This window comes from Apus apus, chromosome 7 (assembly GCF_020740795.1).
Source record: "Apus apus isolate bApuApu2 chromosome 7, bApuApu2.pri.cur, whole genome shotgun sequence".
NCBI lineage: Eukaryota > Metazoa > Chordata > Aves > Apodiformes > Apodidae > Apus > Apus apus.
Genome location: NC_067288.1, coordinates 6,167,440 through 6,184,921, shown reverse-complemented (window position 1 = coordinate 6,184,921; position 17,482 = coordinate 6,167,440). Strand labels below are relative to the sequence as shown.

At 55.5% G+C, this 17,482-nt stretch overlaps 2 protein-coding genes across 5 annotated transcripts in view; one reads left to right on the top strand and one right to left on the bottom strand.

Annotated features, from left to right (window-relative positions):
* SUCO (SUN domain containing ossification factor) overlaps positions 1 to 1,295 on the bottom strand; it is a 40,157-nt gene extending 38,862 nt beyond the window's left edge. For all 4 annotated transcript variants that reach the window (XM_051625381.1, XM_051625382.1, XM_051625383.1 and 1 more), the window contains exon 1: positions 1,050 to 1,295. In XM_051625381.1, coding sequence (XP_051481341.1) covers positions 1,050 to 1,114 — 65 coding nt within the window. In that variant the 5' untranslated portion in view covers positions 1,115 to 1,295. The remainder of the gene's footprint in view (positions 1 to 1,049) is intronic.
* A 10,910-nt stretch (positions 1,296 to 12,205) lies between these two features.
* Positions 12,206 to 13,452, top strand: PIGC (phosphatidylinositol glycan anchor biosynthesis class C). Its single transcript, XM_051624882.1, has one exon. It carries the CDS (start codon positions 12,455 to 12,457, stop codon positions 13,331 to 13,333), a length of 879 nt encoding a protein of 292 aa, XP_051480842.1. The 5' UTR covers positions 12,206 to 12,454; the 3' UTR covers positions 13,334 to 13,452.
* Positions 13,453 to 17,482: the final 4,030 nt, after the last annotated feature.

Sequence of the window (17,482 nt, the reverse complement as noted above, 5' to 3'; positions counted from 1 at the left end):
CAACTTACTCTGCACAGAGAGATGTCTGGGCTTCCCCTTCATTTACCTGTGACAGAACCCAGAACTTCAAAACCCTTTTTTTTTTTGTACACAGACTATTTAAACAATTTACAGGAAATATTAAAATAGCACACCAGATACACTATTATCTCTAACAACTGCTGCTCTTAGGGTTTCAGTATTTGCCATTTGCTGTTCAAACTGCCTAGCACTTATCAAACAGTGAGTCACAGAGTTCAAATTAAACCAAAGTTAAAGCTTAGAACGTACCATACAAAAATATATTTTCCTAATATTTGAGTTCTAATAGATGTCACGTTTCATGGAAGTTTGAAAACAAAGTAAACAGAGATGCTGGAACAAGGTATAGCAAATGTAATCACTATGAAAAATACTCTCCAAGACAAAACCAAGGCAAAAATGAAAGGGCTAACTAGCTTTATTTTAATACAACTCCAGCTAGTTCAGAAAATCAGTTTCAAGAACAAGACAACATGATCTTTCAGAGAACACAACCATGGCTCAGCCTGAAACTGGAAAAACAAGCAAGCCTTTGAGTTATAAGCACGTAGTAGCAACAAAATATACGGAAATGTACCTCCTAACTTTGAGACCCTTATATTTAAGGGGCTAACCCCACATCTGCGGGGTTCACAGCTTGTTGTCATGAACACAGCAAGTGACTGTTGCTCACAGAAGCGGGAATTACCCTCCCAGGAGCTGTTACCTGCCTTTCCCTACAGCCACACAGCATGGTAGCACAGTAAGACGTCCTTATTTACCCGAAGGGAAACACCTTCCTTTCGCCAGCAGCCCCATCTCCCCTTCCACCTCCCGCTCCCCACGTTCCCGGCCATCAGACCTCAGCATCCCCACCAGGGCGCTCCCGGGGACAGAGAAACGCTCTCCAGCCGGGGCGGCAACCGTGGCCGGGGAGGGGAGCAGCGGCAGGGCCGAGTCCGCAGGCTCCACCGCCGCTGTTGCCCCCGGGAGCCCTGGGAAGGGCTTCTCGACCCGCCGCGAGGGCCGGCGGCGCGGCCGGGACTCACCAGAGCAGGGCACAGAGGAAGAGGCAGGAGCCCAGGGCCAGGAGCCGGCGGGGCGGCTCCCTCATCGTCTCCCCCGTCTACCTGCGGCGGCCGGGAAGCGGCGGCGCATCCTCCCCGGCAGAGGGTGGGCGAGAGAGGCGGGAGAGGCGGCGGGGGCCGCGGGGCAGGGACGGAGCGGCCGCCGCGGGGCAGGAGGGGGCGGCGGGAGGGGCAGGCTCTGAGGCGGCGGCGCGAGCGCGGCCGTTAGTGCCGGCGGGCCGGGCCCCACCCCCCCGCTCTTATCCCTTCACGCGCTGAGCTGGAAGGATACGCGTCACCCTCCCCGCAGCTCGGCCACGCCCCCTCGCTCCGCCGCCACCAATGGGCTGCGGTCCCGCGCCTGGTCACGCCCCCCCCGGCCCCGGCTGCCGGCGTGGATTGGCTGCTCCGCTCCAGCGCGGCGGCGAATCGAGAGGGCCACCTTCTGTTTCCCCGCCCCTTCAAGGCCCCCTCTGGGGCACCCGCGCAAAGCGCCGTATAACGAAAACAGCCGCAGCGCCAAGTGACGGCTGCCAGCGGGCCCCGGGACGCGGGGAGCGGCGTCACCCCGGCGCGAGGGCCGCTCTCAGGGACACCGCTGCGGCAGCGCACCTGTTTTAAAGTTCCCCTTTTTGAGCAGGCTTATCCTCCGGCAGCCCCAGACAGCCGAGCGCTGATTGGTGCCGGCTGAGGCCCCCGGAGGGAACGACCGGCCGCGGAGGGGGCGGGAAACTCCATTTCCCAGCGGGCCTTGCGGCAGGTGCCGCCCGCCATGCTGTGGGGCCGGGCCCGGCCCGGGGTCTGTGCGCGGGGCTGCGCTGCAGGAGGGGCTGTCCTTGCAGCCGTGCCCTGCATCTCCCACCCAGCCCTCAGCTGCCTGCGCAGACCTCCCCGGTGTCCCTGGCGCTGCGGGATCGCTGCTGCGGGATCCTCCCGGGAGTACGGGCCGCGCAGCCGTGGGTGCCCGGCCCTGATGCAGGAGAGCAGGGAGTTGCCCTCCCTGGTATGGAACCATGCGGGCAGACGGGTAGGATTAGACACCAGTTACAAACACCAGGGGTTTTGTAGCTAGCCAGGCTCCAGCCTGCCCGCCTGAAGCACAGCCTTGCCAGCTGGGCTTTGTCCTGAGCTGTGGTCGCCAAGAAAACCATCCTTGCAGCTTGCTCGTGCAAGGAAACAGCTCGGGAGCTGTTCCCAGCCCTGCCCCAGCCCCCAGGGCATTGCACAGCCCTGAAAGGCACAGGTGGGTCAGTCACAAGCTTAGAAACGCGCACGTGTCAGGACTGAACAAGGAGGGACAGCTTTCCCACAGGGAGGCACGGGATCGGGGCCACAGATCTCTCCCAGGACACAGATGAGTTTTCCCACAGAGGAACTTCTGCCACAGCCCCGCGAACCAGCCCTTACAGCCCCAGGAGGGCTCCCAGACAGGGGTTTGTCCCCAAACAGGAGGAGGGGTCTGCAGGGCTCGGCTTGGTGCTGCAGGGTGGCGTGACTGGAGCCAGCCAGCTGCTATAAATGTCCCCAGCTGGCAGTGGGAGCCTTTAGAGAGTCTTTGTGTCTTTTTGTCGTTTTTCACCCTGTAATTTTGTGCTTTCATTAACACTTGGCTCTGTGTGCCACAGGCAGCAGACAGGCCTGCGTGTTGCAGAGGGGGGAAAGGGAGGAGCTCCAGGCTGGCACCCCATCTTCACACAGACTGGGTTTTAACCTTCCTGGCCAGCAAACCACGGGCTGCCCTGTGACAGAAACAGGGCATATCCTACAGTGCCTGAGGAAAGGGTGGTCACAGGAGGATCCCAGGCAGATTCCTGCTATGTTTCTTTGGAAAATGGGTGGGATAACAGCACAGGGAACAGCAAACCAGGGTATGAAGCAGCACCTGCTGCCCCATGCCTTACAGCTTGGCCAGGAGGGTGGTGTGACAGCAAGTGGCTTTGCTTTCTGTCCCCGGTGTGAGCGCCTGCCACAGAGCCCGCTGGCAGCCCCTTGGTGAGCCCAGCTGCTCCCTCTCAGGTCCTGTCACCCCGTGAGCAGGGATGACACAGGAGCAGCCCAACCGGTTCTGGGGGTAAGGCCAGTCCTGAAATGCTGAGAAGCTGCCGAGGTGCTCAGACGTGGCAGGGTGGATCCGTGGCTGCACGAGTGTCTGACTGTCCTCGGGAGGGTCACAAGTCCTGCTTGTCTCCTCTGTGGATGCCGTGCAAGTTGTGGCACCTTCCCTTTGAGTGCGAGTGGCGTGTGGGCACAGGGAGATGCTGGGGCAGGCACACACCTGCACACCCTGTGTCCTGGTAACCATCCATGGCCACCTCACCCACAGCACTTCCCATCTCACCCACACAGCCTTGGCCACAAACCTTTGTCTTGGGAATGGCCAGGACCAGAGCAGTAGAGAAATCCACTTGTGAAGCCTCAGAAACGTAAACAACTGCAGAACTGTCTGCTAGAATAGCTGGGAAGTGTTTATTAACCCATTGATCAGTATTTCCAGCCAGAGCACTGGCTGGGGTGCTTTGCACAGTGCCATGCCACAGCATACAGCTGGGACCATCTCCATCATCAGCCTCTGCTGTGCTTCCAGGACAGTAATTCCTCCAGCCTCCTCATCAAGAGCTTTTCCCTGAGAGGAGGGGAAGGGCTGTGAAACTACACTTGCTCAGCCCACGCTGCTGCTCTCGACTGGCACAGCTCCCACACACTACTACGGTCCCGTTACCAGCTGGGGATTAATCACATACAGCTTCCACCAAACACAGCTAAAGGGCTGTCACAGCAGATGGGTCATTCCAGGGGAACTATTAACAGTGACCAGGCAGGATCCTGGAGTAAAAGCCCCTTCAAGTCAGTTCCCACCAGGTACCACCATCCACCTAGAGAGCCTGGTGCCATCAGCCAGGCAGAGGTTTCACTTCATCACCCCTGACATACTAGAGCACTTGCTAAGGTTGCTTCTCACCACTGATAAGATAAGCAGTATAATGGTAAAAAAAAATAAATCACAGATTGCCCAATCTCCCAGCTAGAGCCTATAATTACCCCGAAACCCAACATACCATAGGCTGAGCTGGTGCTGTTCCTGTGAAGGGTCAGCCCTCCCACGGGGCTGAATCTGAGCCACTGTGTCATCTGATGGTGCATGTACCTGTGTCCCCTGGGTGGGGGAGGACTCTTGTGCCTGCAGTGTTGATGTACAGGCACACAAGCTTGTGAGCACCTGAAGCACAACAGGTCACATGGGCAGCAGCATGAGCAGGTACTGTAGAGTATCTCCCAGAGATTTGAGCACAAGCAGCCATGGAGCCATATTTGACTTCTGAAGAGACACTGGATCCTGGGTTACATCCTGGGCCTTCATCTTTCAGCACTTCCCAGCATTTGTTTGCTGCAGATGCTAAACCTCTTCTCCCATTCATCCCTGTCTGCTCTTTACAAAGGCTTCTTATTTTCCCAGTTGTTGGTTTTTGGTTGCTTGTTGTGGTGGTTTTTTTCACGTGATTTAATTTGCACAAACTCCTTCCTTTTCTGACTATTGATCTTGGCTCCTTACTGGATAAAATAAAGTAAATCTTTCGTAAGCATGTTCTGACAATGCAACTTTTGTTCCTTCCAGACACAATTTCCTGTTTCATTTCCTGCCCATTTCTTATTTAGTAAAGGTAAAGCTGTAAATTGCAAGGTTGCTTCTGAGAGCTTCCTCTGACTTTAGCTGAACCGTTAAATACTTGCAGGAGGGAATCCAGCAAACCAGGTGTAAAACTTTTTTAAAATCCTAATTTTATTTCCTTTTGCAGCTCACACTGAGGGAAAGCTCTTTTACAAAGGGGTTGGAGTAATTCAAGCAAAACCAAAGAGGAGGGACTCTGCCTCCAGCTGAGCTGGTAATTGCCCTTTCATCGCTCCATAAACTGTTTCCAAGATAAGGGATTTTGGGGGAGAGTTTCAACAGGGCTTCACCCCCGGGCTGAGGCAGCAGGGAGCATTGGTGGAGTTTGCACCTGCAATCCTGCTCCTGTCACAGCTCTGCTGGGCTGGGCTGCCACGCTGTCCCATGGGGAGGGGCCGTGTGTCAGGTCTCAGATGCAGATCCCGGACATCCCCCTGCACAGACTCTTGATTCCTGCTCCCACACCCTTCTCTTGACGTCAGTTAAAATCCAGGAGATGCCATGCGGGGCTGCCACCGTGGTCACAGCCCCTGGGATCAAACTGCAGAGACCCGTGGGCCAGGTCCCTGAAGCACGTGCTCGTTAGGGTTACCCAGCGGCGTGTCCCGGCACCGAGGAGCAGTGGGCAGCTCTCCTCTTGGCAGCAGGAACCATGGCACACAGTGACACTTGGCAGGGGCTGTGTGACCTAGTGTAGGAAAGCAACTGCTTTGATCTCCAGCCAGTCCTGCCTGAAAGAGCCTTGGAATACAGCAGGGATAGGTGGTGGTGCAGTCCCATGGCTCCCAAAACCACTGATGGACACGTGGCTGGGACCACCTGCAGCACAGCTGGAGAGAGATTTCCCTCTTTAGTGCTCAAAACCTTAAAATCAAAACTTCATCTTACTTAGATAAAGAAAATAAATTGAAATGGGAATTCCACTATTGAAAAAGTTTGTATTGGTTTGCTCATTTCATGGGCTTAATTTGAATTTTAACTTTGGCTAGGAACGGGAAATGAAACTACTGCTTCCATGCCCAGGCAGGGCACAGTGGGAAGGCACAGCATCTCCCAGCCTTGTCTTGGGAGCATAGTCCCTGTGTGACATAAAACACCCTTTCCTACCCCTAGTGCTTGGGAATGGGAGGCGAAACAGCTTCAAGAAGGGACCCACCTTCTGCTAGCCCAGCTGGCCAGTGTTCAAGGTGCAGCCTTCAGCAGCATCTCAGCTCCATGCTGTGCTCCCGGAGCAGGGGCCACTGCCAGCCAGAAGGAGATGACACCAAGTGTGGTGGTGTGGTTAGCAGCTGAGGAGCTGCTCTTGCCATCCGAGCGGGGCTGATGGAGTGGGGAAAGTCCAACAGCTGCTGGCAGCTGAGACACAGAGAATCAAAATTAATTCTTGATCACACGATGGAAACGTGGTGTGGGGCCAGGGGCTTGCCAGGGCAGGCACCTGCTGGTACCCCCAGTGCTTCCTGGCAGCTGCAGCTGAGCCCCCCTGGGAAAAGAGAAAGCAAATCTCACTAAAGGAACTGAGAAATGGCAAAACTTCCTGACAGAGGTGTAAAGCTTTTTGGGGGGCTTTATTTCTGGAAGGAGAGCGTGGGCTGAAGCTGCCTATTGAGCAGAGGGGCCAGGAAAGCACCCAGAGCAACACGGTGCTGGGTTTCCTCCACAACCCCATGCAAATTGAGGCCAAAGTGGGTGATGTTGCAGGTGCCTGATCCACCAGGACGGCACATCCGTGGCTTGCTCAACACAAAACCAAAACCCGGGCTCTCTGGGCTGGGAGGGCAGTGGGGGCCCTGGGCTGGTGGTGCTGGGAGGGAGGCACAGCCTGGGCTGGGGCAGCAGCACCTCTGCCGGATGCAGGCGCTGGGGGTGAGGGACGGGAAGGGCTGGCTGGGCATGCACAGGGGACACCACAAGCACAGCTGCTTCCCTTCCCCTATTTCTGAGCACTAAAATAAACCAAATTCCCACTTGGCTCCATCCCCTCCCTGGCAAGTATTTAAAGACAGAGAGACAGATGAGGGGGTGACCGATGGCAGGGACCACGGGGACCTACGTGCTTGCCAGGGAACATGCACGTCCTGCAGGGCCTGGCCCAGGGGAACCTCCTCCCTGTGCTTTGGGGTAGGACCAGCTCGTATTGCAGGGAGAAGCACCACGTGGGCTGGGGTTTCCCAGCAGTGGAAAACACACCTCAATCCTACATTGCACTGCTTTTCCCAAGCAGACAGGCTCTTGCTTGGAGGCTCCAGGTAGATGTTCATAGAAAGAGGGGAGGAAGGGCTCCTGAGGTGAGTATCTCCTCTGAAACTGCTGTGTTTCCAGGCTGAGGTTATGCTGTGTCTGAAAAAATGCTTCTTTACTAGTCAAGAGGGAAGGTGAGCACAGAGGAGGATCATTTGCAGAGCACCAACTGAAAGCAGTGATTTACAACCTCATTTGACCTGTACATGACAAATTTTTCCCCAGCTGGCCTATTTGCATGCACCATTCCCTCCAGTGTCCCACTCCCTACCTCTTTCTGGCTTCATTTGCACTTACCCAACTAAAGAACAAAAGCATCCTCTGGGCAGAGAGTAGAAACCTTGTTAGGAAACTCTGTGTCCCTTTGTGCCTCTTGCTCCATGTCCCAGAGTGGGAAGGGGAGGGAAGTGGCTGCTGACAAGGCTTGAGGCGATGGAGAGCTGGCCTGTGGCTCCAGCAACCACCACCCTGGTTACCAGCTCTCCCTGATGGCACCTTGCTTTTGTCCTCGGGGGAGTTGGCTTTTTCTGAGTGTTTTGCAACTTGCAGGTCTTGATGCCTTTTCATCAACTGTGGCAGAGCTGGGTCAGCACTTCACATCCCATTCCCATCCTTGAAACTTGGAGCTAAACGAAAAGGGAACAGAGTTGGAAACTGTAAAAGCTTCGTTCAGGAGCAGCAGCTCTGCTCTGCCACATTTTGTGGGTACCCACAGGAACCAAAGACCCTCCTCACTCCCAAATTTTGGACATTTTTCACCTTCCAGCTTCCATGACAACCCACTCTCAGGTCCCACAGGCAGATTTCAGTTTTTTACCTCTGAGGTCTGGTTTCCTCCCTGTGTCTGAACTTCACAGAGTTCCCCTAAAAAATGGGACCCTACTGACCCACTGCCCTGGAACTGACCGGGACCCCAGCCGGGCTGGATTGTCCCTCTCCCTGGAGCCCCATGTGGGTGGTGGGGAGGGTGTTTTGCCACAGGGCTTCACTGATCCGTGCTGACCGACAGGGAATGCCAGGACCGAGGGAGCTCAGTTTCACAGTGGCCCCAGAGGTCACGTCCCTGCAAGCATGTGCCTTTCCACATCACATCTCTCCTACCCCAGCTCTTCAGCCAGCACCACAGCAGCTTTCCCATCCTTCTCCCCCTACAACAGGCTCAGCAAATCCCAAATCTCATCCCGGCAGACGCCAGTCCAGCCTGGGCTCCTCATAGCTGATCCCTATTTCCTGGACCCCTTTCCCCAACCCTGAGCTGCATCATTGGGTTTCTCCAGCAGCCTCAGCACCTCCTCGTCTCAGTTCATTGCCTTGGAGGGTACTGGTTTCCCTTTTTCCCAGCTGCTCTGCTGTCTTCCCACCATCCTTGTTCTCCCCTGCAAGCCCCCACACCTTGCCCAGTCTATCCCTGGAGCCCCTAGAGTGCTGCCATGAGAGAAAACAGCGACTCACCAGCATTAGCACCTCTCAGTCCTGGGCAGGGGCTGTTCATCTGGGAATGCCTCCATGGGGTCTTCAGCAAGGTCCTGGCTTGCCTCCAGGGGCAGGCTCCTCTCTGTAGGGAAGGCTGTGCTCTGGAAATGACCTGCCTGGGACAAGCAGCTCTGACAACCAAAACTGGTGACATCCCTGCCAGGAGCTCTTGGTGCTCCCACATAGTCACATGTGCATCCCACATGGGATGGGGACCCACAGGGATTGTGGCACACTCCCTGCCCTGCCTGCACCACCAGCAAGATGGCACGTGGCCAGTGAGGCCTCCACTGAGCCTGTACGGGACACAGGATCCCTCACCCAAGCTTGCATGGATGCTTTCTGGAGGGCAGAAGATGCTGCAGAGGGCAAGAGGGCTTGGGGGTCCAGCCAACAAGGCCATGGGCAGGAGCCATGCCTGACGGACCCTTGGTGGCATGGGCTGCCCACAGCAAGGGTGTCTCTGTGCAGGGGATGCTGCTGCTGCCTCACAAGCTGAAACAGGGCCCTGGCCCCTGAAACAGGGATGCTGACCTAGATCCAGGAAATCTGACCTGCATACAGGGAAGGGAGATGCTTGGGAGAGCTGGAGCAGCACCAGACTCCCCTGTGCCTGGGCACACTGCTGTGGGGGATCCTGAGGCAACCAGTTCCTTGTGCCCCAGTGTCCCCCCACAGGGCTCAGCCCCATTGCAAGGCACTGGGTTGGTGGTGTCCCTCTTCATCAGGAACTGGATTTTAAAAAAATCCTTAAATAGGTGATTGCAGGAGAGCAGATGCAGCCATGTTATGGGGCCATTTAAGGCAGGAGATGGTCTCGGAGCATGGAAAAATTCCACAGCTGGAGCTGAGCCAACCTCCCCTTGAAAAACATTCCTGCAGAGGGAGGGTTCAGCTCCAGGGTCAAAGGGGAAGGCTGGGGGATTGCTTGACAGAGAACTGAAGCCCAAGTGTCCATAGCTGCTATCACAGGCAGCCCCATCCGTGCCACTGCCCTAGGCCCACAGAGGGATCCAGCTCCACCACAGCAATGCAGGAATTGCAGCACAACCCTTGCAGGTGCTGCTTGCTGTGGAGGAACAGTGAGAAGGACAGAACCTACACCACGAGGCAGCTGGCAAAGCTGCTGGTGCCATTGCAGACCTGCTACTGGGGCAGCCTTGTCCCCTGTGGGGTGATGCTGGTGGGATGCAGGGAAAAAGTCCAAGCTGAGGGTCACCAAGGGGTGCAGGACCTTGTCTGTTCAGCTCAAGCAAGCTCACACCCTAAGCAGGCTGTGTTTAGTTATTTCAAAGTCTACTTTGTGGCACATGTGGCGGTCCACGTAGCAGAAGCAGTTGGAGGCAGCCTTGAGCCAGTGGTGGGGGTGCAGTGCCCTCCATACTTTGATATTCATGTATCTCCAGTGTCCCCAGATCAGTCACAGCTATTTCAGGCACAGCCTGTCACCTTTTCCAGCCTTCCTTCCAAACAGCTTTAGCTGTATATTCAAATCTTTGGAGCCTGGCAGAAACTAAACAACTCCACAATGGGGTCCCTTTGCAAAAGGCATGGGACAGCCAAGCTGACAGGACCTCCACCTGTAGTCCCATAGTGTCTAGCTTCTCATTTCTGTATTTCAGCAGAGAGTCTCAGCGCTCACCATCTTACAGCCACTCTAGAGGTCAGTGGCACTTGGGGACATTTAATTGTGAGGTGAGGAAGGTCTTGTTCCACAGAATCCAGAGCAGGAATCAAAGATGCTCACTAAGGGATTTTGCATCATTGACCTTAGCTGCTGCTTGTTCCCACCAAGAGAGCCCTGTGAGCCATGTGGCCCCAGGAGGACTGAGGGGTGACTCCACAGTGCACGTTCCCCTCTCACGGTTGGGGATGGATGGTGATGTGGCTGGTCCCGTGCTGGTTCCCGTGGCAGGTTCCACTAGGACTGTTGTGCAGACAGGTGAGTCATTCCCTTACAGAGCAAAGTCTAGGCCAGGCAGGCAAGGCTGAGCTGCCCTTTGGACCACAGGGTGGTAGTTCACACTGTGGCAGAGCACAAGCTGTCCCCTCCCATGGGGACAGAGCAGCAGCGCCGCAGCAGCAGCTGCTTGAGCCCATTGAGGCATCCCAAGCACCGAGCAGGTCTTGGCACTGCAAAGGGCTGATCCCCTTGTCTGGTGGCTGGGCAACCCCAGGCTGGGGGCTGCAGCTTTGCTCTGCTGCCACCATGGCTGGCATCACCTGACATGGCTCAGGGCTGCTGCAACTCACCCAACGGCAGAGCTCTCCCGCCTCTCCCTGCCTCGGAGGGGGCTTTAGTAGCCTGCAGCAGGGGAGATTTCAAGGGGTGCAAGAAGCACCCCTTGCCTCTATTCTCCCCCATCCACTGGGGTTTCCGATGGATCTGATCACATCAAGACAGCACTGCATCCCAGCCACAGCCCACTGTTCCCAGTCCCTAGTTAGGCCCCATAACCCATCACAGTTATGTGTAGGAGCCCAGGGCCAAACCAAAACAAACCTGCTGTAACCCACTGGCAGCCCATGGTATGTGGCATTCCTCCACTGCAGGGGCCACAACACTTCCCAGGGGAGCAGAGGGGGGCACGCTGGCCTCCAAGACTCTCTCTTGCATGCCCCAGCTTTACTTTGTGACTTTGGGAGAACGACATTTTGTTCAAAATCTTGAGTTCCCAGGCTTGGAGGGGATGCCAGCAATTGCTGGAGCTGGCAGCACTCCCTGTCCCTGCGGGCACTGGCTGGTACACACAGAGACACACGCAGGGGGGCACATGCATGGCCCTGTATGGATCACAGGGATGGGGGTTTTTTAGGTAGGGCAGTTAAAACTGAGCCCAGCCCTGTCCTGGCTTGGAGAGTGCCAGCTTTGCCCCTCAGCTTGGAGTATGCAACTGCTCCTGCCCTACAGAGCAAGCAGGGCTAGGAATGGGGATGTAAGGTGTCACTTTTGAGCTATCACTGAGGGTTGGCTCAGCCTGAAGCCCCCCCAAAGGCACACCAGCAGTGTGGGGATTACCTGCTGCTCTGCACATATCTGTGGATCCTACTTGGAGAGTCCCCCATGGCAGGCACTGGCTGGCTCCTGCTGGTGCGAAGGGAAGTGCGTGAAGGCTGGGGTGAGAAAAACAACCATCAGCTCTTTGGTGTGCTGCCACGGTGACAGGATGGCCACGCACGCCCCTTTCCGAAGCACAAACGGGGCAGTGTTCAGGGCTGCTCTACCCCAGGCTGAGGCCTCTCGGGTGTAGATCGGGGCTTCAGCTGAGGCCAAAGTAAGCAGCTCCTCCACAGTGAGCACCTTTCCAGTACTGGGAGGGATCCGACCTGAGCACAAACAAACACACACTTAGAGAAAACACCTCTTGCCTCTGCAAAACCTCTCCTCATCCCTTTTTGTTCCCCAGTCCTCTCGCTGCACACTAGCTCAGTCCCTTTGACAAGGGGATAGGCAGCGCAGGAGATGGGGGTCCTTGTGCAGCTGCACCCTCAGCTCCTCAGCCACCACTCCTGCCCTTACTCCTCCTCCCCTTCTCAGGGGTGCTGGTGCGCTTGAGGAGCAGGGCAGGACCGAGCTGTGAGCAGCCAGGAGCTGCAGGGGGAGGGTGACCGGTGCTTGCAGCATCACAACCACATTCCCTGACACGGGTGCTGGAGCCTGGTTTGGCCAGAAAAGCAGGTGCCTGCCCGGCAGGGGGAGCGGGGCGTGGGAGACGGGCTGGGCTCACTCATGGAACAACGAGGGGACACACGGGGGGATGGCCAAGCAGAGGGAGGAGCTGGGATCCCCTCAGCCCCCCCCACAAAGCTGTCCGGAGATGGGGATGCTCTCCCAGCCCTGACGGCGGCCCCTGCTCCCCCGGGACCCCGCGGCTGCCGCCAGCAGGTGGCGCCCCGAGCGCCCCGGCGTCCCTTGCGCCGCCGCCGCGGCCCGGCCGGGCGGGGCCTGTCGCCGTCCTTCCCGGCCCCGCGTCCGGCCCGGCCCGGCCCGGCCCGGCCCGGGGGGATGGAGCCGGTCCCCGGGCGGCGCTGGCAGAAGGTGCTGTACGAGCGGCAGCCCTTCCCCGATAACTACGTGGACCAGCGGTTCCTGGAGGAGCTGCGGAAGAACGTGCACGCCCGGCAGTACCACTACCGGGCCGTCGTGTTCCAGTCGGGAGCGGTGGTGCAGCAGCTGTGCAGCGTCTGCGTCTTCGTTGTCACCTGGTGGTACATGGATGCCGGGGTGCTGAGCCCGCAGCGGCTTTTCGGCGTGGCCCTGGCGTCCTCCCTGCTCGGCTATGTCCTCTTCGATGCCGTGGACAGCGGGGCCGGGCGGCGGCAGAGCGGGCGGACGCGGTGGGCTGACCTGAAGAGCACGCTGGTGTTTGCTGCCTTCACCTACGGCTTCTCGCCGGTGTTGAAGACTCTGACAGAGTCCATCAGCACGGATACCATCTATGCCATGTCAGCCCTCATGCTCCTCGGTCACCTCATCTTCTTTGACTATGGTGTCAACGCTGCCATCGTCTCCAGCACGCTGTCCCTCAACATGGCCATCTTCGCCTCGGTGTGCCTGGCCTCCCGCCTGCCTCGCGCCCTCCACGCCTTCGTCATGGTCACCTTTGCCATGCAGATCTTCGCCCTCTGGCCCATGCTGCAGAAGAAGCTGAAAGCCCAGACGCCGCGGTGCTACGTGGGGGTGACGGTGCTCTTCGCGCTGGCAGCGCTGGCGGGGCTGGCCACTGTCTCCAGCGTGGGCGCCGTGCTCTTTGCCTCCCTGCTGCTCGCCATCTCCTGCCTCTGCCCTTACTGCCTTATCCGTCTTCAGCTGCTCAAGGACAACATCCATGGGCCATGGGATGAGGCTGAAATCAAGGAGGACCTCTCCAGGTTCCTCATGTAGGCCTGGCCCAGGGAGAGAGGGGACATTCTTCTATGAAGCAGTGCAAAGGTCCTTGCTGGGGACAGCCCTGGGGGGAGGACACGAGCGAAATAAAGCCCAATAAAGCCCAGCAACAAGGACCAGATTTATGTTACCCTCAGCATCTGTTTGCAGACCCACCCTTCTTGGTTCTGGTGAAGGAAGGAGCTGAACCCCACAGAGTGGCCTGCCCGTGCAGCAGCTTAGGGCACAGGCGAGTGGGGCAGTGCATGCTCTGCCCAGAGCACAGGTACCTGACCTGTGTCTGAGTTTGGGGGGTATATAGGGGGTGTGTGCATCCTCTGAGCAGGAACACCCCACTGATACAAACATTTGGCTCAGACGTTCCCCATGACATACCCATGGAAGTCCTCAGTCCCAGGGACCTCACAGTGTGTGCTGCGGACTGATCACACTTTCCTGGGTGGGCTGTGGGGGAAGGGGGCTGGGTGAGGGTGGTGGGTGGTGTTGGACCCGCAGCACCAGGACACCTGGGACGGGTGCAATGCAGCGCCCTGCTCACCTGCACCCTGCCAGTCACTGATGCCAGAGTAGCCTCACAACACTGCCAGACAAAACCTTACCCAAAATTCTTCAGGACAGGTGGGAGTGAGGAGGTAAGATGCCTTCATTACCTGTCTCACCCCCTCCCAGAGGCAGATCTGGCCTCTCCACAGGACCAGGCCCTGAGCCAGAGGGATGGAGCTCAACACAGACGTCCGTGGCCGCCCCAGCGGCTGGGGACATGCCAGGGGGGCCCACTGAGGTCCTGACTGACAGCCGTCTGTCCAGCGGCCGTCTGTCCAGCACCGCGCACACCACAACAGAGGGCGCTCCCGGCAAACAAGTCCCGCTGGGGAAAGCTTTCCCGGCACCCCGGCCCTGCACACACCTGCCCCAGCCCCTCCTTGCAGGGATGCTTTTGGCGTTATCCAGCTTTTAATGAAACTTTTCTCTTTTAGAAATGCAATGCTGAAAAAGTGCGACTTTCTACTTAATTTACCCCATCCCTTTGAGCAGTGGCAGCTCACCCCTGCCAGCAGGCACTTGCTGTGCACTTCTTGGGCTTTCTCGGAAATAAGCAACCCCCAGTGGAGTCCCCAACACCTCCGGTGCTTTGTTACAGCTCTTGCCAAGTGTTAAATGTTGCTGTTGTCGTCATGGTGACGACTACATCTCATTTTGGTTTTAATTAAAACCTGCCGCAGTTTATGAGCCCGCAATCCAGTCTCGCAGGGAGCAGAGAGTAGCCAGATGCTCACAGACAAGCTGACAATTTTTGGTTCTTTGGAAAAATGGCTTGTTTTTTCACAAGGAGACTTCCCAGAAAGCTGCTCAGAGACTGGGATGTCCCATCTTGTGCTGGGCTAATGCCATTGTAATGCTGCCACCCCAAGCCAACTCAGAGAGTCCATCGGCAGGACAAGGCTTGAGCATAAATAAAAAATAAATCAGATCTAGCCTGCCTGGCACCTGTTGTTAGTGTCTGTCACAGCAGAGACTACAAGAAAGCTGAGTTTCTGCTGGAGACATTCCCCCAAGGAGAATTATTTCCCAAAAAATGCTCTTCACAAATTCAGACTCTCAGAAACAGCTCTGGGTTTGGAAAAGTGCAAAAATCAACTACCCAGATGTGCCAGGTGGAGACAGGCACCAACTGCCACCACCGCCTTGGCCACAGCTGGAATCCAGTGGATCATGTATGCAGATCCCTGGGCTATGGTTAATGCAGCAGCCCTGCTTGCCCAGCTCCAGGCAGGATGCAGATGTACCCCATCCAGCTTGCTGCAGGCAGTTTCATCCCTCCCCAAAGCCCCAGGCCTCTCTGCTCCCCTCATCTCCTTCCCATCACCTCCTCTTCAGCTTCAGTCCCTGCCTAGAGATCTCCTGGGGAAAGGCTTAACCCTCCCCATAGCTTGCCCGCACAGATACCCTGCTCTCCCTAACCTGGGAGATGAAAATATAAAGCCTGGTCCACTGCCTGAATACATAAAGGGACTGCTAATGAGAGAAAAATGCAAGAGAGAGCCAGGGAGGGGAGACACAAAGACCAGGCAGAGTTTCCCTGGGACTTCTCTGACCTTCTCCTGAGGACACATGCTCTGCAGTACTGCTGAAGTTATTTAAGATGCTGAATAAATGAGTATGTCTTCATGCCTGAGGTCAGAATATCCTCTACAGAACAAAACTTTGCCATAACTCTGTGCCCAGCTCAGCAGTAAAGCTGGATGCCCTTTGAACGTTTGCTACCTGAGCATAACATTCTGCAGCTTCTCTATGAAACATACACTGAGACCAAAGAAATAGGTCCTCCTCATTTTATATGCCACCAAAGCATCATCAACCAACTCTAAGGAGTTAAATGTTATTTTGAGTTACAAGAAAGTGCAGCTTCTTTCTCTTAAGTTTCCAAGTCCACTGAGATCAAGTACTTCAGTGGGACATTTTCTTTTGATTTGAAGCTGGCCAAATGCAAGTAATTGTAAACTGGCTGGGGATAAGCCTTGCTCCTGGGGGAGCAGCTGACACGTGCCGTCTGGAATCTCCATCTACAGCCTCTGCTGCAGGGAAAGGCAAGTGTCAGCCACCCACACTGCTGTCAGAGGCCCACATCCCTCCCCACATGGGAGACAGGATCTGGGAAACCGGGAAAGAGTGAAGCTTTAGTCTTTGAAGGTAAGATCTTTATATCTCTTCAATTCCCATGGTAATCACTAAGCTTTTCTCAGCTTTGTGAAGTAAGAGGCAATGGCAACAATGTGCATTACGAAGAAACCAAAATATGATTTTGGTCCTAAACCATCCATTGAAAAGCAGCCTAAGACACATCATGCCACCAGCTGATGCAGCACACTTAAGACTTCTCCACCTCGCCACAGAGTGTATAGCACTGCAGGTGGTATACAGCACAGGCAAGGTTAAACAGCTTCTTTGAAAAGTCATCCCATGAGCTGATGCTAAAGAATATGCCAAGGTTTCCCAGCACACCAATACCTTTGTCTTTCTGCTTAGGAGATTTTAGGAATAGCTACCAGAAAATCATAAAGTTCAAAGTCCTATGTCTAACAACATTTTTTTATCAAATACATAAAATACCTCAAGGAAGAAGTTTATGCCTTACAGCCTAGTGCTTGGAGGTTGGCTGGCAGCTAGGAGGACAGCAGCAGCTCCTAGCTGGGGTGCTGTAGGTAAGGCCACTCAACTAAAATGTCAGGCACCTTTTATTTGTTGTTGGTTTATCTGTCAGTACCATGCTGTATCTCAGAGGGAACGCAGTGAGAGCTTCCCTCAGTGTGGAACAGATTTTTTTAACAACCTGGAAAGAAAGTTGTGAAATTCAGCCAGTTCCCATTCCCTCTTACCTGAGAGGTGAAACATGGCCAGAACATCCTCAAGAGCTTGTTGGGTACAAAAGGCATCACTTCTGTAGCACTCCTGAAAATACACACTTCCTGAGCTCTGCTGAGGTTTGTTTTTTGCCTCCAGTACCTGACAACAATGGATTCCACAAATTAAATATCCAGCCAGTCTGAGTTCCCCTCCTCATCCCCTGCTCTTGGGACAGTTGTGTTCATGGAACTCCATGAGCCTCCATTTCTGCCCTTTCCTAGGGTGCTGGGAAGCACCTCACCCATCGCTGTGCTCCTTCCAGCTCCAGCAATTCCTTGTTTAGCACATGCAATTCAAAGGTCTGCCAGGGATGATTACTTATCTCCCTCTCCTAAGAACTGCTGCACTTTGGGGTTTCTTCCCCCTTTTTGCTAATGCCACTGCTGTTTCATCATTGTATTCTACCAAAAGACAAGACTAAATGAGAAGAAAAATCTGTAGAAGTCTACAGCTTTCTGGGTGTCTGACTTTTATCAGCACACAGGTGGCTCAGCAGCTCCCTGGATACAAGAGATGCTAGCAGGGACCTACATCAGCTGGAACAAGAGGAACTGCCCCCAAGGGGGCCTACAGGAAAGCTGGGGAAGGGCTTCTCACCAGAGAGAGTAGTGATAGGAGAAGAGTTAGTGGTTGTAAACTGAGAGAGGGTAGATTTAGGTTAGACATCCCAAAGAAATTCTTCACCATTAGGGTAGTAAGGCACTGGAACAGGTTGCCTGGGGAGGTTGTAGAAGTCACCTC

What these genes read in the sequence shown, in the direction of transcription:
- PIGC (XM_051624882.1), top strand. Translation starts at nt 12,455, where the DNA reads ATGGAGCCGGTCCCCGGGCGGCGCTGGCAGAAGGTGCTGTACGAGCGG.